At 45.4% G+C, this 27,938-nt stretch overlaps 1 protein-coding gene across 4 annotated transcripts in view; it reads left to right on the top strand.

Moving 5' to 3' along the window:
* The window catches only part of LOC115203517 (zinc finger protein 609), a 111,208-nt gene that overhangs the window by 78,738 nt on the left and 4,532 nt on the right, over positions 1-27,938 (top strand). For 3 of the 4 annotated variants that reach the window (XR_003880184.1, XR_003880183.1, XM_029768274.1), the window contains exons 3-8: positions 2,393-2,615; positions 20,534-20,621; positions 23,982-26,373; positions 26,594-26,966; positions 27,105-27,473; positions 27,629-27,707. Coding sequence is in view for 2 of the 4 variants with exons in the window: in XM_029768274.1 (XP_029624134.1) it covers positions 2,393-2,615; positions 20,534-20,621; positions 23,982-26,373; positions 26,594-26,966; positions 27,105-27,473; positions 27,629-27,702 (3,519 nt within the window). In the remaining 2 variants the exon portion in view is untranslated. The remainder of the gene's footprint in view (positions 1-2,392; positions 2,616-20,533; positions 20,622-23,981; positions 26,374-26,593; positions 26,967-27,104; positions 27,474-27,628; positions 27,708-27,938) is intronic. The other variant, XM_029768275.1, reaches the window with a different exon arrangement.

Raw genomic sequence — 27,938 nt, 5'->3', positions numbered from 1 at the left:
GTGGCTACTTTAAAGAATCTCAAATATATTCTGATTTAACACTTTTTGGTTACTACCTGATTCCATATGTGTTATTTCATAGTTTTGATGTCTTCACTATTATTATACAATGTAGAAAATAGTAAAAATAAAGAAAAACCCTTGAATGAGTAGGTGTCCAAACTTTTGACTGGTACTGTATGCCAAACAACCATTGCTTTCTAAGTTTAACAAACCATACAACTATATGCACAAGGATTACTGTTAAAAATTTTACCCAGAAAAATATACACAAACAAATTCAGTGGAAGAACTGTGCAGATGCAAACTCTGGTAACTAAATTACATGGGAATATCTCACCCCGGTTTTTATGCGACCATGTTTTCCAAAAACTTCTGTTCTAGATTAAGATTCAAAGATGTCTGCAGATAGAATGGGTAGTCAGCTATGACATTGCACCTTTAGTTTGAAAAAATATATATATTTTGGTTATTGAACTACACTAAGTGAAGTGTATTTATATCTGGTACCATAATTACATCATGGGACCCTGATCTATACTACACAGAAATGCATCAGTATGGATATGAATGTCATTCTCTGTTTTACAAGTTTGGACATCACAGTAGAGTACAGTGCAGTACAATACAGAATAGTAGATTACAGTGGACTTCTGTATAGTACATTACAATATACTGTGCTGTACTCTTCTTTTATTGTACTGTAACCTACTCATTGTACTGTGCTATCCAAACTTGTGAAACATACGTCAACGATAAGTTCAGATTTGGTCCAGTCACGTCTGTGGACGTTAACATCAAGGCCAGGGTGGACTGACCAATTTTCAACTACTTTTCTACGTCCATGGACGTCCGGGGTCGGTCGGTGCTCAGTGGCTGAGGATGCTGGTTTCAGTTAATGGAACGGTAGGTGTGTGTGTGTGTGAGAGAGCGAGAGAGAGATGTTAATAACGGAATTACAAGTTTTTAAATAATTTCAATAGTTATAAATAAAATGTCAGTAATACTTGTTACTCCTGTGAACTTTAATTATCCTCATGAGAGGAGATATCTGGGTTTTAGGTAACGGAATCACAAGGCAGAAAGCAATATTTCTTAAACTTACAGAAAGTAAAACATTTCTCAAATGAAATGTGTGATATTATTTTGCTGTGGTGTTTACGTCAACGTTATTGTGGTTTGATGTATTTCTGACACCTTAAGACGTTTTCTGGTAGATGTTTATCCACAAATCAAAGCCTTTACTTCTGCCCCCAAAAACTGTGATGGAATATGGTTGTAAAATGTATCTATCCTTAATTTCCCCAAAAGATGCACTCTTAGCTTTCATTTTACACCCAATTTAATATGCTCCTATGAACTTCTCATGTTGATTCTCATGGGTCCTTTTACATGGAAATGCTCAGGGTTGGCAGGCAAATTGTTGTATTTAAACATTATTCATGTGGTCAACAGGCCTATAAGCTGCATGTCAATTGTTATTTACTCAAGCCTAATTGGATCCTGCATTTGCAAAAAATAAATTGGAGCAGGGAGTGGTTTATGCCCAATTAATGCACCGTGTTTGGCTGTGCCCTGTTCCTCACGCAGATCAGAGCTAATCATTTTGAAGCACTCTAATGTTGACTGCCTTGAATTAATGAGCACTGAGCTCAGTGTCACCATGGAGCTTAAATCAGCCAGTATCTCTCTCGCGCGGTATCTCTCTCGCGCGGTATCTCTCTGATGCATTGAGCGCACACACACCGTCTCTCTTCCCTGTACCGTCATAGTGCCTCGGAATCAATTACGGTTCCTCGCCGCCTGTTCCTTCACCACAACCAAGTCTTTAATTGAGGGAATTAGTGAGCGAGTCCATGAGATGATGCGGTGTCAGATCTGGCTGAATTCGTGATGATCAGTCCATGAGATGATGCGGTGTCAGATCTGGCTGAATTCGTGATGATCAGTCCATGAGATGATGTGGTGTCAGATCTGGCTGAATGAGTGATGATCAGTCCATGAGATGTGGTGCCAGATCTGTGTAGCAAGAGAAGAGCAGGAGAGACGAGAGGGAGACCAGAGGAGGGAGAGTGCTTAACACCAGTCTCTCTCTCCTTCTCTGACCTCCAGTGGTTGGGATTGAAGCAGTTCAATGCCTTCCTGTCTGCTAATCATGGTGGTGGAGCAGAGAGAGGAAGGAGAGGGAGAGAGGGGCCAAGTCCACACAACAACCACCCTTTGACTAATCAAGGCATCAGTTTACATCAAGGCCTTACTGGCATTCCTGGATGTCTCCCATGCGTTGAGACGCACTTCCTCTCTGTGGCATCCCCTCCCACACAGTATCTGCTGCTGTATACAGAGCTTTTTAAGTGATGTGTCTCGTGTGTCTTCCCCTTCTCTCTTGCAGATGGAATCTCCTGTCTCCACACCGGCCCCTCCCCCCCTCCACCTCCTGGCCGCCGTGGGGGACAACATCGCGTCCCCGTGCGAGCAGATAATGGTGCGCACTCGCTCGGTGGCGTCCAACACATCAGACGCGTCCCTGGCAACGGAGCCCGATTGCCTTGGTCCCTGCGAGCCCGGGACTAGCGTCAACCTGGAGGGCATTGTGTGGCAAGAGACCGAAGACGGTGAGTAGGCTAACATTAGCCCCTGCATAGCCCGACAATTGTTGCCACTGGTGTTCCTTTTGAACAGACAGAACAGCTGTGTTTTATTGGGCCTCAACACGTTTTGTTCAGTCTGGGCCTTGAAGGTAACAGAAAGCACTTGTTTTACTCTGCCCACGGGTAAAGACGTGCATCACCTCTAACATCGGTTCATTCAAGCCTTCCACTGAGGTCAAAGTTCAAGGTCTGTTGTGGGACTATAATAACTAGCTTTCTCAGGAATTTGCCTAAAGGTTCATGTTATGCTGCAAAGACTGACCTATTGAAGGTCTCCTGACTCAAACCATGACTGGTGAAGCTGCTTTGTCAATGTAATCACACAACTGTGGGCGGGTTTGGCCTAACTGTGGGCAGGGTTGGCCTAACTGTGGACGGGCTTTGCCTCTTATATTCCATGTTACATAATTCGGCCATTTTAGCAGTAGTTGGCACTTGGCAGGTAGATGGGATCTTCCTGGATAGAAAGATAGCCAGTTCCTAGATGGCTTAATGATTTGTTAATATCCATACTAGAGGTCGACCGATTAATCGGAATGGCCGATTGCAAGGTTTCATAACAATCGGTAATCGTTTTTTTTGGACACCGATTTGCCGATATTTTATTTTTATACACCTTTATTTAACTAGGCAAGTCAGTTAAGAACACATTCTTATTTTCAATGACGGCCTAGGAACGGTGGGTTAACTGCCTTGTTCAGGTGTAGAACGACAGATTTTTACCTTGTCAGCTCGGGGATTCGATCTTGCAACCTTACGGTTAACTAGTCCAACGCTCAAACCACCTGCTTTACATTGCACTCCACGAGGAACCTGCCTGTTACGCGAATGCAGTAAGAAGCCAAGGTAAGTTGCTAGCTAGCATTAAACTTATCTTATAAAAAACAATAAATCAATCATAATCACTCGTTAACTACACATGTTTGATGATATTACTACTTTTTCTAGCCAGTCCTGCGTTGCATATAATCGATGCGGTGCGCATTCGCGAAAAAGGACTGTCATTGCTCCGTGTACCTAACCATAAACATCAATGTCTTTCTTAAAATCAATACACAAGTATATATTTTTAAACCTGCATATTTAGTTAATATTGCCTGCTAACATGAATTTCTTTTAACTATGGAAAATGTGTCATCTCTTGCAACAGAGTCAGGGTATATGCAGCAGTTTGGGCCGCCTGGCTCGTTGCGAACTGTGAAGACTATTTCTTCCTAACAAAGACAGCCAACTTCACCAAACGGGGGATGATTTAACAAAAACACATTTGCGAAAAAGCACAATCGTTGCACGACTGTACCTAACCATAAACATCAATGCCTTTCTTAACCTCTCTAGGGTATGTCGTCCCACCTACTCAACAGCCAGTGGAATCCCGTGGCGCGATATTCAAATACCTTAGAAATGCTATTACTTCAATTTCTCAAACATATGACTATTTTACACCATTTTAATGACAAGACTCTCGTTAATCTAACCACACTGTCCGATTTCAAAAAGGCTTTACAACGAAAGCAAAACATTAGATTATGTCAGCAGAGTACCCTGCCAGAAATAATCACACACCCATTTTTCAAGCTAGCATATAATGTCACATAAACCCAAACCACAGCTAAATGCAGCACTAACCTTTGATGATCTTCATCAGATGACACTCCTAGGACATTATGTTATACAATACATGCATGTTTTGTTCAATCAAGTTCATATTTATATCAAAAAACAGCTTTTTACATTAGCATGTGACGTTCAGAACTAGCATACCCACCGCAAACTTCCGGTGAATTTACTAAATTACTCACGATAAACGTTCACAAAAAACAATTATTTTAAGAATTATAGATACAGAACTCCTTTATGCAATCGCTATGTCCGATTTTAAAATAGCTTTTCGGCAAAAGCACATTTTGCAATATTCTGAGTAGATAGCTCGCCATCACGGGATAGCTATTTTGACACCCACCAAGTTTGGCCCTCACCAAAGTCAGATTTACTGTAAGAAAAATGTTATTACCTTTGCTGTTCTTCGTCAGAATGCACTCCCAGGACTTCTACTTCAATAACAAATGTTGGTTTGGTTCAAAATAATCCATAGTTATGTTCAAATATCCTCTGTTTTGTTCGTGCGTTGAAGACACTATCCGAAGGGTGACGCGCCCGACGTGTTTCGTGACAAAAAAATTCTAAATATTCCATTACCGTACTTCGAAGCATGTCAACCGCTGTTTAAAATCAATTTTTATGCGATTTTTCTCGTAAAAAAGCGATAATATTCCGACCGGGAAACCCTGTTTTCGTTCAAAGACGAAAAAATTAAAACATGGTGTCGGCTCGTGCACGCGCCCCCAGTCTCATTGTTCTCTGATCGACCACTATCCAAATGCGCTACTGTTTTTCAGCCATGGCCTGCAAAGTCATCATTCCCCGTTCTGCCGCCTTCTGAGAGCCTATGGGAGCCGTAGGAAGTGTCACGTTACAGCAGAGATCCTCAGTTTTCAATAAAGAGCGTGTAGAAGGCCAAGAAATGGTCAGAGAGGGCACTTCCTGTAAGGAATCTTCTCAGGTTTTTGCCTGCCATATGAGTTCTGTTATACTCACAGACACCATTCAAACAGTTTTAGAAACTTTATGGTGTTTTCTATCCAAATCAAACAATTATATGCATATTCTAGTTTCTGGGCAGTAGTAATAACCAGATTAAATCGGGTACGTTTTTTATCCGGCCGTGCAAATACTGCCCCCTACCCTAGAGAGGTTAAAATCAATACACAGAAGTATATATTTTTAAACCTGCATATTTAGCTAAAAGAAATCCAGGTTAGCAGGCAATATTAACCAGGTGAAATTGTGTCACTTGTGTTCATTGCACGCAGAGTCAGGGTATATGCAACAGTTTGGGCCACCTGGCTCGTTGCGAACTAATTTGCCAGAATTGTACGTAATTATGACGTAACATTGAAGGTTGTGCAATGTAACAGGAATATTGGGGTCCTCCAATAATCGGTATCGGCGTTGAAAAATCATAATCGGTCGACCTCTAATCCATACTCAACAGAACCCCTGGCAACACAAAGCCAGACTTCTTTTCAACTCTGCCTGATGGGTAGTAGGCCATTGGCAACTCTCCCACAACGTCGGTCTGAGTGAAACACTACTTCTTTGATCACACACATGCTATACATTCATTCCATTTTAAATGTGTATCACCAGCAGACCCAGTTTACAGGGCCTGAATAACTTCCCCTAATCTTCTGTCACACATGCAAAATAATGCAAACACCTAATCTTCAAAGCGGGGCATGTTCAATCGCTCAGTAGGCATGCGGGGTACAAATCGCCCACACAGCCACAGTCAATGCGCCCTTCGATGCGCCCGTTCTGAGCCACTGAATATAAAGGCCACCGCCTCATCAACATTCCCAGTCCTCCATGGCGGCTCCAGCCGTGGGCACTGGGTCTTATTCATCCCAGTCCTCCATGGCGGCTCCAGCCGTGGGCACTGGGTCTTGTTCATCCCAGTCCTCTATGGCGGCTCCAGCCGTGGGCACTGGGTCTTGTTCATCCCAGTCCTCCATGGCGGCTCCAGCCGTGGGCACTGGGTCTTGTTCATCCCAGTCCTCCATGGCGGCTCCAGCCGTGGGCACTGGGTCTTATTCATCCCAGTCCTCCATGGCGGCTCCAGCCGTGGGCACTGGGTCTTATTCATCCCAGTCCTCCATGGCGGCTCCAGCCGTGGGCACTGGGTCTTGTTCATCCCAGTCCTCCATGGCGGCTCCAGCCGTGGGCACTGGGTCTTGTTCATCCCAGTCCTCCATGGCGGCTCCAGCCGTGGGCACTGGGTCTTATTCATCCCAGTCCTCCATGGCGGCTCCAGCCGTGGGCACTGGGTCTTATTCATCCCAGTCCTCCATGGCGGCTCCAGCCGTGGGCACTGGGTCTTGTTCATCCCAGTCCTCTATGGCGGCTCCAGCCGTGGGCACTGGGTCTTGTTCATCCCAGTCCTCCATGGCGGCTCCAGCCTCAGGGAGAGCACACAGCCAGCTGCCCCCTGACTCGGTCTCCCAGCAAGGGAAGAGAAAGTGACTGCCGGGTCAGGGAGGTTGTTGGGAGGATGAGGCGGCTCCAGACAAGGCTACTACATCTGTTAGTGACATGTCTGTGGCTGCAAGCCAGCCAGCCAGCACCTACTATGAGTGCTGTTTGGTTCGCTCTCCCTGGGGGCTGTTTGGCTCGCTCTCCCTGGGGGCTGTTTGGCTCGCTCTCCCTGGGGGCTGTTTGGCTCGCTCTCCCTGGGGGCTGTTTGGTAGTGGTTGATAGACCCCAGTGTGCTAATGTGATTCCACTCTGCTGGGCTCAGGGAGGAGGTGGGAGGGGGTCAGTGGTTTCAGAGCAGGGAGGAGGTGGGAGGGGGTCAGTGGTTTCAGAGCAGGGAGGAGGTGGGAGGGGGTCAGTGGTTTCAGAGCAGGGAGGAGGTGGGAGGGGGTCAGTGGTTTCAGAGCAGGGAGGAGGTGGGAGGGGGTCAGTGGTTTCAGAGCGGGAGGAGGTGGGAGGGGGTCAGTGGTTTCAGAGCGGGGAGGAGGTGGGAGGGGGTCAGTGGTTTCAGAGCGGGGAGGAGGTGGGAGGGGGTCAGTAGTTTCGGAGGTGGGAGGGGGTCAGTGGTTTCAGAGCGGGGAGGAGGTGGGAGGGGGCCAGTGGTTTCAGAGCGGGGAGGAGGTCAGTGGTTTCAGAGCGGGAGGAGGTGGGAGGGGGTCAGTGGTTTCAGAGCAGGGAGGAGGTGGGAGGGGGTCAGTGGTTTCAGAGCAGGGAGGAGGTCAGTGGTTTCAGAGCAGGGAGGAGGTGGGAGAGGGTCAGTGGTTTCAGAGCAGGGAGGAGGTGGGAGGGGGTTAGTGGTTTCAGAGCAGGGAGGAGGTGGGAGAGGGTCAGTGGTTTCAGAGCAGGGAGGAGGTGGGAGGGGGTCAGTGGTTTCAGAGCAGGGAGGAGGTGGGAGGGGGTCAGTGGTTTCAGAGCGGGGAGGAGGTGGGAGGGGGTCAGTGGTTTCAGAGCAGGGAGGAGGTGGGAGGGGGTCAGTGGTTTCAGAGCGGGGAGGAGGTGGGAGGGGGTCAGTGGTTTCAGAGCGGGGGGATTGGGAGGAGAAGCACTCTGTTCTGCAGGTGTAGACTGTTGTTATGGTCCCCGGTGCTGGAGAAACATTTGGGGTTGCCGGAGTGCATATCCCCTCGCTTTGAAGCCAGTGTTTTGTCTCTCTGAAGTGGACAGATCTATATCTCAGTGACACCCTATGTGGGTGGACAGTGAGTGGAACAAACAAGTCCTCTGGTAGAGATCACATAGATAAAAGCACTTTAAAACACCTCCCCATAGCTTGTAACGCATCTCTACATTTATTTGTGTTTGTTAAAAAAAAATGTGTACCTTTTTTATTTAGTCAGGTACGATTGATAAGAACACATTTTCTTTTATAATAGCATAGATTCTCCTATGCTAGTTTTATCCACAGTTGAACAACAACCTATTGGCTAGGGTTTAATCGGAGCCCAGTTACTCAGTTCCTTTTCAAGGCTCTATGTTCCCCTTCTCCACCGAGAGAGACTTAAAAACAGACAACTTAACACATGGGAACCAAATGAGTAAACCTAGGCATGAGCAGAGCAATGCTCCGCAGAGCCCCAGAGCCAATCAGAGAACAGTGTGATTAACTGTGATGTTAAGCAGTGCTGCCTCCTCCTGCATGGCAACTCTCACATGGAGCTGCTCAGGCATGCAGTGTGGCGAGCATGTAACTTGTTTAGCATGCCGCACAACAGCTGCATTTTCACCTCTGCCTTTTGCCCTTGTGGGAGTCAATGAACAACAGACACCAGTTAAACGTCTGCACCTCACCGGAATGAAGCGCTCCAGAGAAAGGAAGGGTGGTTGAGGTGGAGGGGGAAAAAAGAAGAATCTAGTCCCATAAAAACATGCCCTGCCGCATTCACCTTTTCCCCAGGCTTCTGATATTATGTCTAGTCTCAGCATGAATGATTTATCCAATGTAATATGCGCTTAAAGGTAACAACCTAGATAAATTTGACCTCCAAACGGCCACCTTTTAAAGGTAAGTTATGCATCTGTATGTGAATCAATTAGCTTTTCACCCATGTGAAGGAGCTTGTGCAGTCTCCACCCTCTGACACATTCAACCCTGAACATGAGAGAGGTGAAAAGAGAGAAGGAGAGTCTGGCATGGAGGTGTTTGAGTCGGCTGGCTTGCAGTGCAGGAAATGAAGACCAAGGGAGGAGCAGGAATGGTATTTTAAGGCTGAGCTCTGACACACATCCCTCAGCGTGGATATGGTGACAGGCTAGGGTCTCCGCTGCAGTGCCCTGGGCCAACCTTCCCAGGCCTCGCATGCCGCTGATACTTCCAAAATGTCAGCTCTGAAAATTGTAGGAAAGTTTATTGCTCTTGAAGTGCGGCCCAGAAAGCCTCTCGCTCCGAGGGCCAGGGAACACAGCTGATTCCCAGCCAACGCTGCAGCCCACGCCAAAGCTGTTTTACCCCTGTCAACCTCTCTTTCTCTCTCCACACACAGCAGGCTATTCCCCTAGCGGTCACACAGGCACTATGCCTTAATAGATCAATAATACAGGCTGATTGGGGAAAAATGTTCCCTGGATTGTTTATACATTTACATCATTGGAGGATTAAGACTGTTAGCTTTAGCCGCCGTAGTTATTTGGCATTGGAGCAGAAAAAGAGGTCGCTACAAAACGGATATTATCATATAAACATTTGGAGAAGTCTTTTAAGCAGTGCTGACTTGTCAGTGTTTGGAGGAAGCATGTTGTATGAAAGGTCCTCTGGGTTCTGGAGCTCACTGCCGGCCATGCTGTCTTACTCTTTTCATCACCCCCACCTGTCAAAGGCTTCATTTAAATGTTTTTCTAAAGGGGTGACGCCTTGCTCTCGTTGAGCTTGCTCAGTGCTATGTCCTTGATGTACCGGAGCGAACATTGACAGGAGGCCTGTAGCTGTCTACACTGGCCAGCGAGGAAGAAGGGGAGGGGAAAAAATCGAACTCTTGTTTTAACAGTAGAGGAGGACATGTCAGGAAGAACGGAAGAATTAAATGGATGTTCAATTGAGCCTTGACTTTCTCCCTTCACCTCCCTCCCTTCACCTCCTTCCCTCCTTCCTCCTTTCTGTAGTCTTCACTTCATATCAATGGGCTTTGTCCAATTGTCAAAGTGGCCAATTTCCCGAGTGCTGCTTGCAGCTCACCACACAAGACACATTTGGAATTGAAATTCCATGCTGTCCAGAGGGCAGGCCCATTCTTTCTGGCTGACAACTGCGATCTTCCATACACTCCAATTGACCGCAACCGTAACCCACTCCAATAGACCGCAAACTTAACCCACTCCAATAGACCGCAACCTTAACCCACTCCAATAGACCGCAACCTTAACCCACTCCAATAGACTTGATGTAAAAGCAATAGAGGAGCCAGATGGCCCCTGACCACTGAAGTCATTAAGAGATACCATGTTAAACACCACAACTACCATTTGACTAATGTTCTTTTGACAAACTCGACCCTCCCCCCTCCCCATTCATTTATCATAAAGAGATGGAAAGTTGGAAGTTTTGGACTTGAACCTTGAGATTTAACCAATACATCAGTATTTTCTTTGTCCAGTGCCGCTCCAGAAGTAATTTATCATGTACATTCAATAGAAATGTCAAACAGGAAATGTTATCAATTTATCCTCTCCTGTATGTTGCTTTCAGAATGTTGAGTGCACATTCGTACAGAGTGACTTACACACAATAAGACCCAACAGGAGCTCATTTTCAGGAGAAAAACCTTTTTCTGCGAACAACATTATAACCATGTGAAATGCACACAAATAACCCGGATATCACCCAAACCATGGAAAAATATGACCTTTCAGACTTAGCTTTTCTGGTGAAAATGTTAAAACGGCAAGTTAATCAAATGTTGAACTGAGGTCATAGTTTGAGGATGTGTTACACACACAGCGCCCAATAGAAACGTATGTATCTATTAACCCTTCATCACCCGATGTGAGACAATGCATGATGAAACAAGCCTTGGATTTCAACTTCCACTCTGATTTTAATGTATGGTGGCTGATGGGACATCAATGTTACTAGTATGCTTTCAGACATTGACAGCACAAGAACTAAAGCCACTGATGTGTTCTTTAAATTGAGACTCATATTTTAATTTGAATGCTACTAAGTTCGATATGCGTCTTGCGCACATCAAAGTATTTCACCATTTCAAATGACACATGAATTGAATCTTTCTAGATAGCTTTTTGTTGCACACCATTAATGCCAGCTCCAGTATTAGCACAATGCCTGTATCATTCCCCTGTAGTTAACTGATGTGTATCCCTTACATACCACCATCATCTAACACTGTTCTAACACCATTAATACCAGCTCCAGTATTAGCACAATGCCTGTATCATTCCCCTGTAGTTAACTGATGTGTATCCACACCATTTTTCTCAGAGTTCTCTCTTATCTCCACGGTCCCTTGATGAACCAGGCTGTCATGGCAACATGGCTGGTGTGAGCAAAGTGCTTTAACCCCCACAGGGACACGTAGAGGTTTACAAACCTTATTAGCAGGCATATTTACATCAGTCGCTCGCTGTGTGTGTGCACACTGATAATTACCTCAGCTGATTGTACGTATGAACGATTGAGCTTTTTCTGAGGGCTTTTAGCAGGATTATTAAATCAATTTACACAACCTTTTCTCTTAACCGAAATTTAAATAAAACCGTTTGTGTTCAACCTTCTCTTATTTCAGTGACATGATGCCATGATTGATAATTTGGCTTAGCTGCATTTGTAGCAGTTAAAGAGATTGTAACAAACTCATTATCTCTGAACCTTAAAGGGGCTAAACAAGTGGCGGGGTGACCAGTTTGGTGTTGTTTCAACTGCATATCAAATGAAATCATTTGATTTGTCACATGCGCCGAATACAACTGGTGTAGAGCTTACGTGAAATGCTTTCTTACAAGCCCTTAACCTGCAGTTCAAGAAATAGAGTTTAGTAAAGATTTACAAATAAAAAATAAATAGTAACACAATAAAATAGCAATAACGAGGCTATATACAGGGGGTACCAGTACCGAGTCAATGTGTGGGGGTACAGGTTAGTCGAAGTGACTGCATAGATAATAAACAGCAAGAAGGAGCATTGTAAAAACAAAGGATGTGGGGTTGGGGGTGTAAATAGTCTGGGTGGCTACCCTCTGTAGCAGTTGCCATACCAGGCGGGGATGCAACCAGTATGCTCAACGGTTCAGCTGTAGAACTTCTTGAGGATCTGGGGACCCATGCCATATCTTTTCAGACTTCTGAGGGGGAAAAGGCTTTGTTGTGCCCTCTTCACATTCACATGTCTTGGTGTGTTTGGACCATGATAGTTTGTTGGTGATGTGGACACCACGGATCTTGAAACTCTCAACCCACTCCACTACCACAATGTCAATGGGGGCCTGTTCGGCCCTCCTTAATCTATAGTCCACAATCAGCTCCTTTGTCTTGCTTACATTGAGATGTGTTTGTTGACCTGGCAACACACTGCCAGGTCTCTGACCACCTGCCTACAGGCTGTCTCATCGTTGTCAGTGATCAGGCATACCACCGTTGTTGTCAGCAAACTTAATGATGGTGTTGGAGTCGTGGGTGAACAGGGAGTACAGGAGGGGACTAAGCATGCATCCCATGTTGAGGATCAGCGTGGCAGATGTGTTGTTGCCTACCCTTACAAAACTGGGGGCAGCCCGTCAGGAAGTCCAGGATCCAGTTGCAGAGGGAGGAGTTCAGTCTCAGGGTCCTTAGCTTATTGATGAGCTTTGAGGGCACTATGGTGTTGAATGCTGAGCTGTAGTCAATGAATAGCATTCTCACATAGGTGTTTCTTTAGTCCAGGTGGGAAAGGGCAGTGTGGAGTGCGTTTGAGATTGCATCATCTGTGGAGCTGTTGGGGCGGTATGTGAATTGGAGCGGGTCTAGGGTTTCCGGGATGGTGGTACTGTGAGCCATGACCAGTCTTTCGAAGCATTTCATGGCCACCGACGTGAGTGCTTAGTCATTTAGGCATGTTACCTTTGCTTTCTTGGACACAGGGACTGTGGAGGTCTGCTTGAAACGTGTAGTTATTAGATTCGGTCAGGGAGAGGTTGAAAATATCAGATTGCCCCTTTGATTGGAATGGTCAGAGTAAAGGCCAAAGTCATTTTGATCCATGTGGAGCAGGAGAAATCTCAGGTACCTGAAGGACTTGTATTTGCTTTAAACCTTAATAACCACAGTCGGAGATGGAGAATGCTGAGAAGCGGCTAAAGGCGTGTTCAGTAGGAGAGGTTCAGGGGTCAGCCGTGTCCCTGTGGCCGGCAGGCTTGACCAGCTGCAGGGGAGCTGATTATGGAGCTCCCAGTAACCTAATGAAACGTGTCAGTGGGGACCTGGGAGCCGCTGACCCATGCATCCAGGAGCAACCTCCTGACTGATATTCTCTGCCATTAGGGTCTTATTCATTAGTAGTATACAAGAACCAAGGAGCCCAGTGGTGGAGGGTTTAGGGACAGGGGCGCTATTTGTTGCCCAGTGGAAATGAGAGGTGAAATACAGGCCAATCGTTCTCATTAATGTTGGTTTCAATCACTTGGCTCAGGCGACCCTAATGAGGTTGAAGGAAAGGGGGGTGGAGGGAGAGAGTGAGGGTGAAAGGGGGAGGGTGGAGGGTGAAAGGGGGAGGGTGGGCCACTGGTGTCTCTGCCTGCTTCCCCCACTGAACTCTCATTTGAAAGGGTTGACCTTGTTTTTTTTACTGACCCTGTCTGGTCCCTTTACTGCAAACAAGTCCAGAGACTACACTGAGAGAGATCACACGTCTGGTCCCTTTACTGCAAACAAGTCCAGAGACTACACCGAGAAGATCACGCGTCTGGTCCCTTTACTGCAAACAAGTCCAGAGACTACACCGAGAGAGATCACAAACACACGTCTTCTCGATAATCAAGCTACAAACACCTTGAGGATTTCAGCCTGTCAGTTTAACTGCCTTCTGAACTGTTGAAATGATCTGCTTCATTTGTTATGTCCTAGGATGACTTGGTTTGCTGATATTGGCGTTGGGATTTTGGCAAGGAGTGCATTGGTGATTATTAAGTTATGTTTCCATATGTACGCCGACATGGCTACAATAAACCCCTTTCCTAACCTGATTAGCTGTACAGTTTAGCAGATAGTATTTCGATCAACATTTTTTGTTGCTTTTAATACGTATTAACACACGCATACAAATTCTGCCAATATTGGAGCACAGCACAGTCACTGAGTGAGTTAAATGCTGACAAAATGCCAAAGACAACATAGCTGTTCAGTTGCTTTTTCCTATTCAGCCAGTATTGGCTGCCAGTATCATTTTGCATTAGCTTGTCTGTCGAGAGGGGGGGGGCAGGGTGTTAAAGGTGCTGGATAAGCCCTCTAACGGCACGCAAGGCCCAACTCAATGGCCTGGCCGGCCCATCACAATGCTTTCCAGTTGGTGCCGGTTGAAAGAGCAAGGGCTGGGGGTGAGCACTAGTGTTTACCATCTGGACTGGAGTAGGACGGGGCCAGTGGCCAAGTGTCACCAGGTTCCTGTAAACGTATGTAGAAATGCCTTATACGCTCACCAACTGGCAACCACTTTCAGTGCCAGAGGCAGTCCTGCAGCAGAAAGACAGACGAGACCTGCACTAGGGAAGATGAAGGGGAGAGGGTTCGACACAGGAAAAGGAGAGGAGGGGGGAAAGAGGTTTCTTGAGCTAATAAAATACGTGCAGGAATGGAAGCTGCCAGCCAGCATTCTTGTGCTATTAGACAAGTTACTTCACTGCAGACTCCAGTTTCTACTGCAGTGCTGAGATGGCATGCTGAGGTCACCGGGCTGTGGGCTGTGGGCTAATAAATCTAGGCTGTTTTTAAACCAGGAGACTACTTGCTCTCATCTACAACCCTATGCTTTTTTTTGTAGGTGTTTTTATTATTGAATTTGTCAACAACAAAAAATGACTTACCTTGCAAATTATCACCTGTCATAAATTCTCATCAGCTTTAGATAAGTTTGTCATATTATGATCAGCCTTAAACAGTTATGTTTTTATTTTATGTGTGGTCATTGATGAGTAACAAAGTTCTGGAGAGAGGTGTAGCAGACTTAACCTATCAGTGTTGGTGTATCTTTTATTCTCCAAACTGATCTGTGATTTCCACTAGTGTGTGTGATTTTGGCTATTGTATGATCTCACCTCAAGTCATCCCATTAGATGATCTCACCTCAAGCTAAAGTTGGATTTAATGTGCCAGGTCATATATCTCCTAGCCTGGCCATGCCTGCCTAGAAAAACGAGTGGTTCTGAGTGCTGCCAACTTGACGCCAGTGAAATGACAACACAGTAACCCCCTAGTCAGCCTCAGTCAGCCACATACCAGAACAGTTGAGGATATTCCTGCTTCTCTCCTGCAGCGCTGGCTGCTGATGCCCAGAACATCAGACATTAATTTAACAATATCTTTGCTCTGGCACTCCGCTAAGGCCTCCTAGCAGAATCATTAAGCTCTGCTGGATCGTTACACCTTCAGGCTGAATGTGAACTACAGAGCCATCACTAAAGCAAAGGCCTCATATGTGTTTTTCCCTGTAATAGCACAATCTTTTTCTCGCTGTGAAGTCTGATGCTTGGTAACAAAGTCAAGACGGAGGGCAGAAAATCTTTTCAAATACGAATAAGAAAACTATCGGTGCTACCGAAGCATCTTGCAGTGGTAATGTAGAACTGACAACATTATAATAGACTGCAGTAATGTAGAACCGACAATATTACAATAGACAGCAGTAATGTAGAACCGACAACATTACAATAGACTGCAGTAATGGAGAACTGACAACATTATAATAGACTGCAGTAATGGAGAACTGACAACATTATAATAGACTGCAGTAATGGAGAACTGACAACATTATAATAGACTGCAGTAATGGAGAACTGACAACATTATAATAGACTGCAGTAATGGAGAACTGACAACATTATAATAGACAGCAGTAATGGAGAACTGACAACATTATAATAGACTGCAGTAATGGAGAACTGACAACATTATAATAGACAGCAGTAATGTAGAACCGACAACATTACAATAGACTGCAGTAATGTAGAACCGACAACATTACAATAGACTGCAGTAATGTAGAACCGACAACATTACAATAGACTGCAGTAATGGAGAACTGACAACATTATAATAGACAGCAGTAATGGAGAACTGACAACATTATAATAGACAGCAGTAATGGGGAACTGACAACATTATAATAGAAAGCAGTAATGGAGAACTGACAACATTATAATAGACTGCAGTAATGGAGAACTGACATTATAATAGACAGCAGTAATGTAGAACTGACAACATTATAATAGAAAGCAGTAATGGAGAACTGACATTATAATAGACTGCAGTAATGGAGAACTGACAACATTATAATAGACAGCAGTAATGGGGAACTGACAACATTATAATAGAAAGCAGTAATGGGGAACTGACATTATAATAGACTGCAGTAATGGAGAACTGACAACATTATAATAGACAGCAGTAATGGAGAACTGACAACATTATAATAGACTGCAGTAATGGAGAACTGACAACATTATAATAGACAGCAGTAATGTAGAACCGACAATATTACAATAGACAGCAGTAATGTAGAACCGACAACATTACAATAGACTGCAGTAATGGAGAACTGACAACATTATAATAGACTGCAGTAATGGAGAACTGACAACATTATAATAGACTGCAGTAATGGAGAACTGACAACATTATAATAGACTGCAGTAATGGAGAACTGACAACATTATAATAGACTGCAGTAATGGAGAACTGACAACATTATAATAGACAGCAGTAATGGAGAACTGACAACATTATAATAGACTGCAGTAATGGAGAACTGACAACATTATAATAGACAGCAGTAATGTAGAACCGACAACATTACAATAGACTGCAGTAATGTAGAACCGACAACATTACAATAGACTGCAGTAATGTAGAACCGACAACATTACAATAGACAGCAGTAATGGAGAACTGACAACATTATAATAGACAGCAGTAATGGAGAACTGACAACATTATAATAGACAGCAGTAATGGGGAACTGACAACATTATAATAGAAAGCAGTAATGGAGAACTGACAACATTATAATAGACTGCAGTAATGGAGAACTGACATTATAATAGACAGCAGTAATGTAGAACTGACAACATTATAATAGAAAGCAGTAATGGAGAACTGACATTATAATAGACTGCAGTAATGGAGAACTGACAACATTATAATAGACAGCAGTAATGGGGAACTGACAACATTATAATAGAAAGCAGTAATGGGGAACTGACATTATAATAGACTGCAGTAATGGAGAACTGACAACATTATAATAGACAGCAGTAATGGAGAACTGACAACATTATAATAGACTGCAGTAATGGAGAACTGACAACATTATAATAGACAGCAGTAATGTAGAACCGACAACATTACAATAGACTGCAGTAATGTAGAACCGACAACATTACAATAGACTGCAGTAATGTAGAACCGACAACATTACAATAGACAGCAGTAATGGAGAACTGACAACATTATAATAGACAGCAGTAATGGAGAACTGACAACATTATAATAGACAGCAGTAATGGAGAACTGACAACATTATAATAGACTGCAGTAATGGAGAACTGACATTATAATAGACAGCAGTAATGGAGAACTGACAACATTATAATAGACTGCAGTAATGGAGAACTGACATTATAATAGACAGCAGTAATGTAGAACTGACAACATTATAATAGAAAGCAGTAATGGAGAACTGACATTATAATAGACTGCAGTAATGGAGAACTGACAACATTATAATAGACAGCAGTAATGGAGAACTGACAACATTATAATAGACTGCAGTAATGGAGAACTGACAACATTATAATAGACAGCAGTAATGGAGAACTGACAACATTATAATAGACAGCAGTAATGGGGAACTGACAACATTATAATAGACAGCAGTAATGGAGAACTGACAACATTATAATAGAAAGCAGTAATGGAGAACTGACATTATAATAGACAGCAGTAATGTAGAACGGACAACATTATAATAGACAGGAGTAATGTGGAACTGACAACATTATAATAGACAGGAGTAATGTGGAACTGACAACATTATAATAGACTGCAGTAATGGAGAACTGACAACATTATAATAGACTGCAGTAATGGAGAACTGACAACATTATAATAGACTGCAGTAATGGGGGACTGACAACATTATAATAGACAGCAGTAATGGAGAACTGACAACATTATAATAGACAGCAGTAATGGAGAACTGACAACATTATAATAGAAAGCAGTAATGGAGAACTGACAACATTATAATAGACTGCAGTAATGGAGAACTGACAACATTATAATAGACAGCAGTAATGGAGAACTGACAACATTATAATAGACAGCAGTAATGGAGAACTGACAACATTATAATAGACAGCAGTAATGGAGAACTGACAACATTATAATAGACAGCAGTAATGGAGAACTGACAACATTATAATAGACAGCAGTAATGGAGAACTGACAACATTATAATAGACAGCAGTAATGGAGAGCTGACAACATTATAATAGACTGCAGTAATGGAGAACTGACAACATTATAATAGACAGCAGTAATGGAGAACTGACAACATTATAATAGACAGCAGTAATGGAGAACTGACAACATTACAATAGACAGCAGTAATGGAGAACTGACATTATAATAGACTGCAGTAATGGAGAACTGACAACATTATAATAGACTGCAGTAATGGAGAACTGACAACATTATAATAGACTGCAGTAATGGAGAACTGACAACATTATAATAGACTGCAGTAATGGAGAACTGACAACATTATAATAGACTGCAGTAATGGAGAACTGACAACATTATAATAGACTGCAGTAATGGAGAACTGACAACATTATAGTAGACAGCAGTAATGGAGAACTGACAACATTATAATAGACAGCAGTAATGGAGAACTGACAACATTATAATAGACTGCAGTAATGGAGAACTGACAACATTATAATAGACTGCAGTAATGGGGGACTGACAACATTATAATAGACTGCAGTAATGGAGAACTGACAACATTATAATAGACTGCAGTAATGGAGAACTGACAACATTATAATAGACTGCAGTAATGGAGAACTGACAACATTATAATAGACTGCAGTAATGGAGAACTGACAACATTATAATAGACTGCAGTAATGGAGAACTGACAACATTATAATAGACTGCAGTAATGGAGAACTGACAACATTATAATAGACTGCAGTAATGGAGAACTGACAACATTATAATAGACTGCAGTAATGGAGAACTGACAACATTATAATAGACTGCAGTAATGGAGAACTGACAACATTATAATAGACTGCAGTAATGGAGAACTGACAACATTATAATAGACTGCAGTAATGGAGAACTGACAACATTATAATAGACAGCAGTAATGGAGAACTGACAACATTACAATAGACAGCAGTAATGGAGAACTGACATTATAATAGACAGCAGTAATGGAGAACTGACAACATTATAATAGACAGCAGTAATGGAGAACTGACAACATTATAATAGACTGCAGTAATGGAGAACTGACAACATTATAATAGACAGCAGTAATGGAGAACTGACAACATTATAATAGACAGCAGTAATGGAGAACTGACAACATTATAATAGACTGCAGTAATGGAGAACTGACAACATTATAATAGACTGCAGTAATGGAGAACTGACAACATAATAGACAGCAGTAATTGAGAACTGACAACATTATAATAGACAGCAGTAATGGGGAACTGACAACATTACAATAGACAGCAGTAATGGAGAACTGACAACATTACAATAGACAGCAGTAATGGGGAACTGACAACATTACAATAGACAGCAGTAATGGGGAACTGACAACATTACAATAGACAGCAGTAATGGGGAACTGACAACATTATAATAGACAGCAGTAATGGGGGACTGACAACATTATAATAGACAGCAGTAATGGAGAACTGACAACATTATAATAGACAGCAGTAATGGAGAACTGACAACATTATAATAGACAGCAGTAATGGAGAACTGACAACATTATAATAGACAGCAGTAATGGAGAACTGACAACATTATAATAGACAGCAGTAATGGAGAACTGACAACATAATAGACAGCAGTAATTGAGAACTGACAACATTATAATAGACAGCAGTAATGGGGAACTGACAACATTACAATAGACAGCAGTAATGGAGAACTGACAACATTATAATAGACAGCAGTAATGGGGAACTGACAACATTACAATAGACAGCAGTAATGGAGAACTGACAACATTATAATAGACAGCAGTAATGGGGAACTGACAACATAATAATAGGGAGGCTGCTTTGGGAGTATGCCCAGGAACCTCTGTCTGGTCTATTTAAATGGGAGCTGTCGCGGTGGCCCCGGTTAGTTGCGGTGGCCCCGGTTAGTTGCGGTGGCCCCGGTTAGTTGCGGTGGCCCCGGTTAGTTGAAGAATACAACGTGATGTCATTCTTAATGATGGAGCAACTGTTAAATTCTGTCTTGTCACTATGGTGTGAATGTGAGATCATTAATCCAGATGATGTATAGTAGTCTTGTTACTCTTATGAATGACAAATTAAGACCTGTTCTTTTCCTACAGGCATGCTGGTGGTGAATGTGACCTGGAGGAACAAGAGCTACGTCGGCACCCTGTTGGACTGTACTCGACACGATTGGGCACCTCCCAGGTAAGCGCGTTTCCATACATTATCTCCACTGTTATTCCAAACTGTTCACATTTTGGTACTTTGTCCTTCATTAATTGGATTCAACTGAACATTTTGAAATAAGGTATCGACGTTAGGCATATGGCTTCTATATACTGAATTATATTTCAAAAAGGTTCGCTGGCCGTAATCTTTACACAGTATCATAAGTCATGTAGTTAGTAGTGTTTGATGTCAAATAAGAGCATTACCAGGGGCCATCAAACATCAGATACTCCATTTAAAAAATAAAAATAAACATTTACCCTTCCAGCACTTGGTTTCTCACCTTTCCTTGCATAAAGAGGGAACTCCGATATGAATCTACCAATCTGCCATCTATATCACGCTAGCTGTTGGATATTAGTCCTCACCTCTCTGTCTCTAGGGGGCCAGCAGTGCTTGCCTATCCACTGTAGTCTTTAACTTGGGCTCGGAGATACATTCTGCAAACTGCTGACGTCCCGAGAGGAAGTGATAGAAATAGAATCCTCCAACAAGCCAGATTGCCGGATCCAATTATTGCGCTAATAGCTTTTCCCAACACTGTATCACATTCTGCACTGCCGTGGTGGGACCACGCCGCCTATCAGCAGCATTGTCTCAGCACTGGCTCATTTTCTCATGCTCTTTTTTTCTTCTACACGACATATCTTCATTCCTGGAGTCCCCATCTCATTTAACTACCGCAGAGAGTTTAGCTTACATTTTTTTGATAGACCATACCACTCAAGCGCTGCACATCCACGGCCAACTTGAGTCACTCTCAAAACGGCTCACTGTGTACAAGGAAACGTGGGAGAATGACTGTGTGTTTGGAAAGTCTATCGCTTTTATCCTGTGACAGACTGGCTTTCAGAATTGCATTGTAGTTGGGCTTACTGTGACACAGTTTGATTGAAGGCTCTCAGCAAAGTAACTGCTCAACAAACTTTCAGGAAACCAAATCCGCAGGCTCTCCAGCTCCACGATGAGTAATGACTAATGAGTCTGGATTCCTCAATCTCCGAGGGCCTACGGATTTACTCTCATCCCCTGTTGCTGGTGAAATAGTTTGGAGTGATTGGAGGGGGAAGTTATGAGTCATCCCAGGCCCCGGTGTCTTTGTCACGGACTGTTAACCTTCACTGCTGGGATAATTACATTATTATCATAGAGACATGGGGGCCCAACTCTATTTTAGGGATTTGAATTATGCTACTTATGATTTACCAGGCAGGTACACTGCATGATCAAAAGTATGTGTATGCTCGTCGAACTAATCATTCCCAAATCATGGGCATTAAGAGTTGGTCCCCCCGTTGCTGCTATAAAAGCTTTCCACTTGATGTTGGAACATTGCTGCGGGGACTTGCTTCCATTCAGCCACGAGCATTAGTGAAGTCTGGCACTGATGTTGGGCTATTAGGCCTGGCTCGCAGTCGCATTCCAATTCATCCCAAAGGTGGTTGATGGAGTTAAGGTCAGGGCTCTGTGTAGGCCAGTCAAGTTCTTCCACACCAATCGTCAAACCATTTCTGTATGGACCTCACTTTGTGCACGGGAGCATTGTCATGCTGAAACAGAAAAGGGCCTTCCCAAAGCTGTCATTGTATGCTGTTGCTTTATAGTTGGCACTATGCATTGGGGCACAGGTAGCGTTCTCCTGGCATCCGCCAAACCCAGATTCGTCCATCGGACTGCTAGATGGTGACGCGTTATTCATCACTCCAGAGAGCGCATTTCCATTGCTCCGGAGTCCAGTGGCGGCGAGCTTTACACCACTCCAGCCGACGGTTGCCATTGCGCTTGGTGATCTTAGGCTTGTGTGCAGCTGCTCGGCGATGGAAACACATTTCATGACGTTCCCGACGAACAGTTCTTGTGCTGACGTTGCTTCCAGAGGCAGTTTGGAACTTGATAGTGAGTGTTGCAACAGAGGACAGATTATTTTTATACACTTCAGCACTCGGCAGTCCCATTCTGTGAACTTGTGTGGCTTACCAGTTCGCGGCTTAGCCGTTGTTGCTTCTAAACATTTCCACTTCACAATAACAGCACTTATAGTTGACCAGGGTAGCTTTAGCAGGGCAGAAATTTGACGAACTGACTTGGTGAAAACGTGGCATCCCATGACGGTGCCACATTGAAAGTCGCTGAGCTCTTCAGTAAGGCCATTGTACTGCCAATGTTTGTCTATGGAGATCGCATGGCTGTGTGCTAGATGTTATACACCTGTCAGCAACGGGTTTGGCGGAAATAGAATCCACTAATCTGAAGGGAGTCCACATACCTTTTGTGTATATATAGTGTAGATGTTCGCCCTCTTCCTTCTGCAACTAATGTTCACTCTTTATTTGGTCAAATGAAAGACAGAAAAGGAATTCCACCCCATATTTTTTGTGTAAGGCTTGATGATACAGACCCAATTTTATGTTGTCTTATCTAGAAATGTAGAATTTGAGCATTACTTTTGAGCAAATCATTAACCAGGTTTCCTTCCAACCATTTCATGTGAATGAATTACCTGACGCATGAAAACAGTCACAGCTGGGCTGATGGAAACAGGATATGCCGATACAATTTTAAAAACGGTGACAGACTGTTTGTTCGACATGGTGGGATCTTTTTGTGTCGGGGAAATTAATTGTGAGAAATGGTGGTCGAAACGCCTTTATGCGCAAATATTGATGTAATAACCATCATACTGAAATAAACGTATGTTGTGTGGTCCTCCCACTACGACTCAGGAAAGCATGCCGTTTATTAGGCTACAGATGATATGGTGTGTGGTCCTCCCACTACGACTCAGGAAAGCATGCCGTTTATTAGGCTACAGATGAAATAAGTTATGATGAACTTCACAGGGTGGTGAAAGTGCAAGGTGATGAGCTTGATGCTCCTTTCCAATAAATATCGAGGGTCTTATTCTGGTGACATGATGATCGATGCTTTGCTGCCATTTGACAAATACAAATAATATTGCTCTTATCCATAATAATCTCATAATGCAGGTAGCCTACTCACACTGTATCTGCCAGCTGTTGGGTAAAGTGCCCGTGCCAAGATCTGAGTGGGCACCCTTGCTCTAAAACCAAAAGGTTTTGTGACAAAATATATGTTTATGTGCACTATGTCATCACACACAGCCTTTTATCCACAAGTTAATTTGATGGAAACCCATCTCTGGTGGAAAATGCGCATATTCTCATCAAAATCTGTCGCAAATTGGATGGAAACCTAGCTATTTAGTGTAATTTGTATTCTGCCTACATTTCTGTCAGTCAACCCTTTTTTAAATGACGCTTGTTTTTGGCATGCGTAATGTAATTTGCTAACGTCTACTTCCTCTTGTCTTCTCAGGTTCTGTGAGTCTCCCACCAGTGACTTGGAGATGAGGAATGGCCGGGGCCGGGGCAAGAGGATGAGGCCCAACAGCAACACACCTGTCAACGAGAACAGCAACTCGTCGGACAACAAGGGCAGCGGCACCAGCAAGACACGTGCCGCCAACAACAACAGTAAGGGCCGGCGGGGCAGCCAGACGTCGTCGGAGCGCCGCACGCCGCCCAACAGCAACACAGAGGACGTCAAGGCCAGCCCCTCATCGGCCAGCAAGCGCAAGTCCAAACCTGCCTCAGACATGGAGCCCAACTCCAGCTCTGAGGACACCAAAGGCAACAAGCGCATGCGCACCAACTCCAACAGCGGAGGAGGAGGGGTGCCTCCCCCTGTCCTTCCCCCCATCCCCTCAATTAAAACTGAGCCCCAGCCCCCGACGCTTGACCGCAACTGCCCCTCGCCGGTCCTCATCGACTGCCCGCACCCCGGCTGCAACAAGAAGTACAAGCACATCAACGGCCTCAAGTACCACCAGGCACGCGCACACAACGACGACGACGACGACATCAAGCTGGACCTGGATGGGGACAGTGAGTACGGGGAGGACTCCACGCTTCACCCTGAGCCGGGGAACTGCAACGGGGCCTCCAGTTCTCACAAAGGCTGCCTGTCTCCCGCACGGTCCGTCACCCCCAAAGGAAGGGGCTTGGACTGCCAGAGTCCGTCTCCTTCCCCGGGCAAGTTTGGTTCCAAACACAGTAAAAAGAAAGGTGGTGACGCTGACCCTGAAGCAAGCGGCATGCCGATGGAAGGCTGTGACGACGGGCCCTGTCTCACCGACGAGGCCAGCAACGATGGCATGGAAAAGTCCAAGTCCCACAAAAAGTCCAAGACTGACAAACTTTCTCAGAAGAACATGAAGTCATTGTCCCGGCCTGTACTCCCAGGGAGCGTAGCTTCCCAGCAGCTCTACTCCTTACAGGCTGCCTCTTTCCCTGCAGGGGGGAACCCCAATGCCTCCCTAGGGATCCCCCCTATGATACAGGGCATCCCCAAAAGCCCCCAGATGAAGGGCGCCCAGCCCACCAAACCCCCTGCCGCGATGGGAGACCCTGCCGCGCTGAACCCTGCTTCCGGTGCCTCAAAAGAAAAGAAGAAGAAGGAGAAGAAGAAGAGAGACAGCAGGAAGGAGGCAGACAGCCCCAAGCCTCCGGGGAAAGGGGGGAAACCTGAAGAAGGCAAGAGCCCCTACTCTGAGTCCTCAGAGCAAGGAAAAGGTGACGGGCTACTTAACGGCTCCTCGGACCCCCACCAGAGCCGTCTTGCCAGCATCAAGGCAGAGGCGGATAAGATCTACAGCTTCACCGACAATGCCCCCAGTCTGTCCATAGGGGTGGCCAGCCGGATTGAAGGCACGGGAATGCCTCAGCCACTCACGCCCCTCCACGTGGTCACCCAGAATGGTGGCGGAGCCGACAACTCCTCAGTCAAGACCAACAGCCCGGCGTACTCGGACATCTCGGATGCAGGGGAGGACGGCGAGGGCAGACTTGTGGAAGGGGTGAAGGTCAAGGTGGAGGACCAAGGCATCAGAGAAGGAGCCAAGAAAGCCTTGTTCCCCAGCCAGACGCCCAACAAGGAGTCTCCGTACTATGCCGGCTATGAGGCCTACTACTCGCCCAACTACACCTGCCCCAGCCCGGGTGCCGCCAACCCGGGCATGCCGCACACCGAAAGTCCGGCGGTGAAAGTGAAGCGTGAGGACGAACAGGAGAATGTGGAAGACAAGGTCAAAGTGGAGCCTCACGAAGATCGCAAACCCGAGATGAACGCCTCCAGTCAACAACAACAACAACAACATCATCAGCAGCAGCAGCAGTCAGTCATCCAACAGCGCTCCAACATGTACATGCAGCCTCTCTATTACAACCAGTACTCCTACGTTCCCCCGTACGCCTACCACCCGGACCAGGCCTACCACAACCACCTGCTCAACACCAACCCAGCCTACCGGCACCAGTACGAGGAGCGCCAGCGCCAGGTGATCTCTGAGCAGCACAGAGCGGCAGTGGCGGAGAAGAAGAGCTCTGACGCGGCGGCCATGAAGGAACGCGAGGCCTCCATGAAGGAGGAGTGGAAGCAGAAGGCCTTGGGGCCGCCCACTCTCTCCAAGGCCCCTGGCAAGACAGACAGCCTGGCCAACAAGACCCAACAGAACCAGGGTAAGACCAAAGACTCTCCATCGGAGCCCTCCAAGGCCTCCGCCACTGGCCTGAAAGGAGAGGTATCTAAGTCCCAGCAGGCCGAAGGGCTGAAGATGAAGCTGAGTGAAGGGGGGCACCATGGGAAGGAGGACTCCAAGCCAAGCCTGGACTCCAGAGCGGGGATAGAGCAAGCCATGTGGTACAGACAGGTAAAAACAAAAAAACATACCCTATTATTCATACTTAGGTGTGTTTTTATATCCTATTATTTGTACATATTTTATTATGTTAATGATTGCAGTGTAATGTGGTGATTGATGCTCATTTTAGATCATGTTTAGATCACTTGTAACCCTTCTAGAGAGTTGTGTAGTTGTTTTAGAGAGGTATCCCTGAGTTAACTCATTCACACCATCTATCTACCCCAAGCAGACCCAGATGGAGGACGAGCAGCAACAACCACCACCGCGGTGGAAAGATGAGAGAGACCGAGAACGAGAGAGAGACCGCGACCGCAAAGGAAAGGACGACAGGCCCAACAGGCCCAAGGAGAGTGGCGGTCCCAAAGAGGAGGATGGCGCTGGTCCGAAAGAGGGCACAGACGCCAGAACGTCTTCTGCTGAGGACCAACGGGCCATGGGCAAAGACCCTCGTGCCAATGCCCACATGCAGTTCTCCTCTGCCCTGGCGCAGCATCAGGGCTACATGCCCTATATGCATGGTTACCCTTATGGGCAGGGCTATGACCCCAGTCACCCCGGGTACAGAGGCATGCCCACAGTCATGATGCAGAATTACCCAGGTAACCACACCAGATTAACTATTGGTATAGAAAGGAACCACTTGGGTGAAAGCGCATTTGCCCAAAAAAATCTCTATACAAATGATTTGATATTAAGCCATGAATGAAATTAACACAATGACATGTCCCCCATATTAGGTTCCCCCTACCTGCCCGCGGGCTACCCGTTCTCCCCTTACGGCGGCAAGATGGCCGGTGGTGAGGAGGAGGTGAGGGGAGGTGACAAGTCACGCGCCAGCCCCACGGTGAGTGGCAAGGCAGCTTCGGTGGACTCCAAGGCCCTGGACATCCTGCAGCAGCACGCCAGCCAGTACAAGAGCAAGTCCCCCACGGTGGGCGACAAGCCGTCCCATGAGAGGGACAGGGGAGAGAGGAGCGGCGGGGAGAGGGAACGAGAGAGGGACATGGAGCGGCCACGCTCCTCGCCCTCCCAGCGCATCATGCCCTCCCATCACCACCTGGGATACCCGCTGCTCTCGGGCCAGTATGATCTGTCCTACACTACAGGTCAGTCGCAGCCAATCACCACTTACTATTATGACTGACGAGGCTCTCGGAAACTCTTACTGATAAACAACTGATGTACCCACCCCAACTGATGTACCCACCCCAACTGATGTACCCACCCCAACTGATGTACATACATTTTCCGCCTCGCACAGGTCTCTCGTCATCAGCTATTGTTGCCAGTCAGCAAGCCGCAGCCCCCTCCCTCTACCCCCCGGCGCGGAGATGAAAACGGTAAGGCCCCTCGTCAGACAGACGGACGGGCACACAAACAGAATAAGATGGGTCTTAAAGAGAAAAATACATTAGCAGACATAGCGCGCAGTTCAATAACCAAATGGACGGTATCACACCAAATACTTGGTACTGTGTACACACTAACCAAACTGTATCATGGTGTCTTAGCCGACGCCAATGGAGACAGCTAGTCCTACTGGGAACTGACATATATAACGAAAAAGACAT

The sequence above is a fragment of the Salmo trutta genome, chromosome 12 (genome assembly GCF_901001165.1).
Source record: "Salmo trutta chromosome 12, fSalTru1.1, whole genome shotgun sequence".
NCBI lineage: Eukaryota > Metazoa > Chordata > Actinopteri > Salmoniformes > Salmonidae > Salmo > Salmo trutta.
The sequence above is the reverse complement of the archived record's forward strand: the minus strand, read 5'-3'. Positions and strand labels throughout refer to the sequence as shown.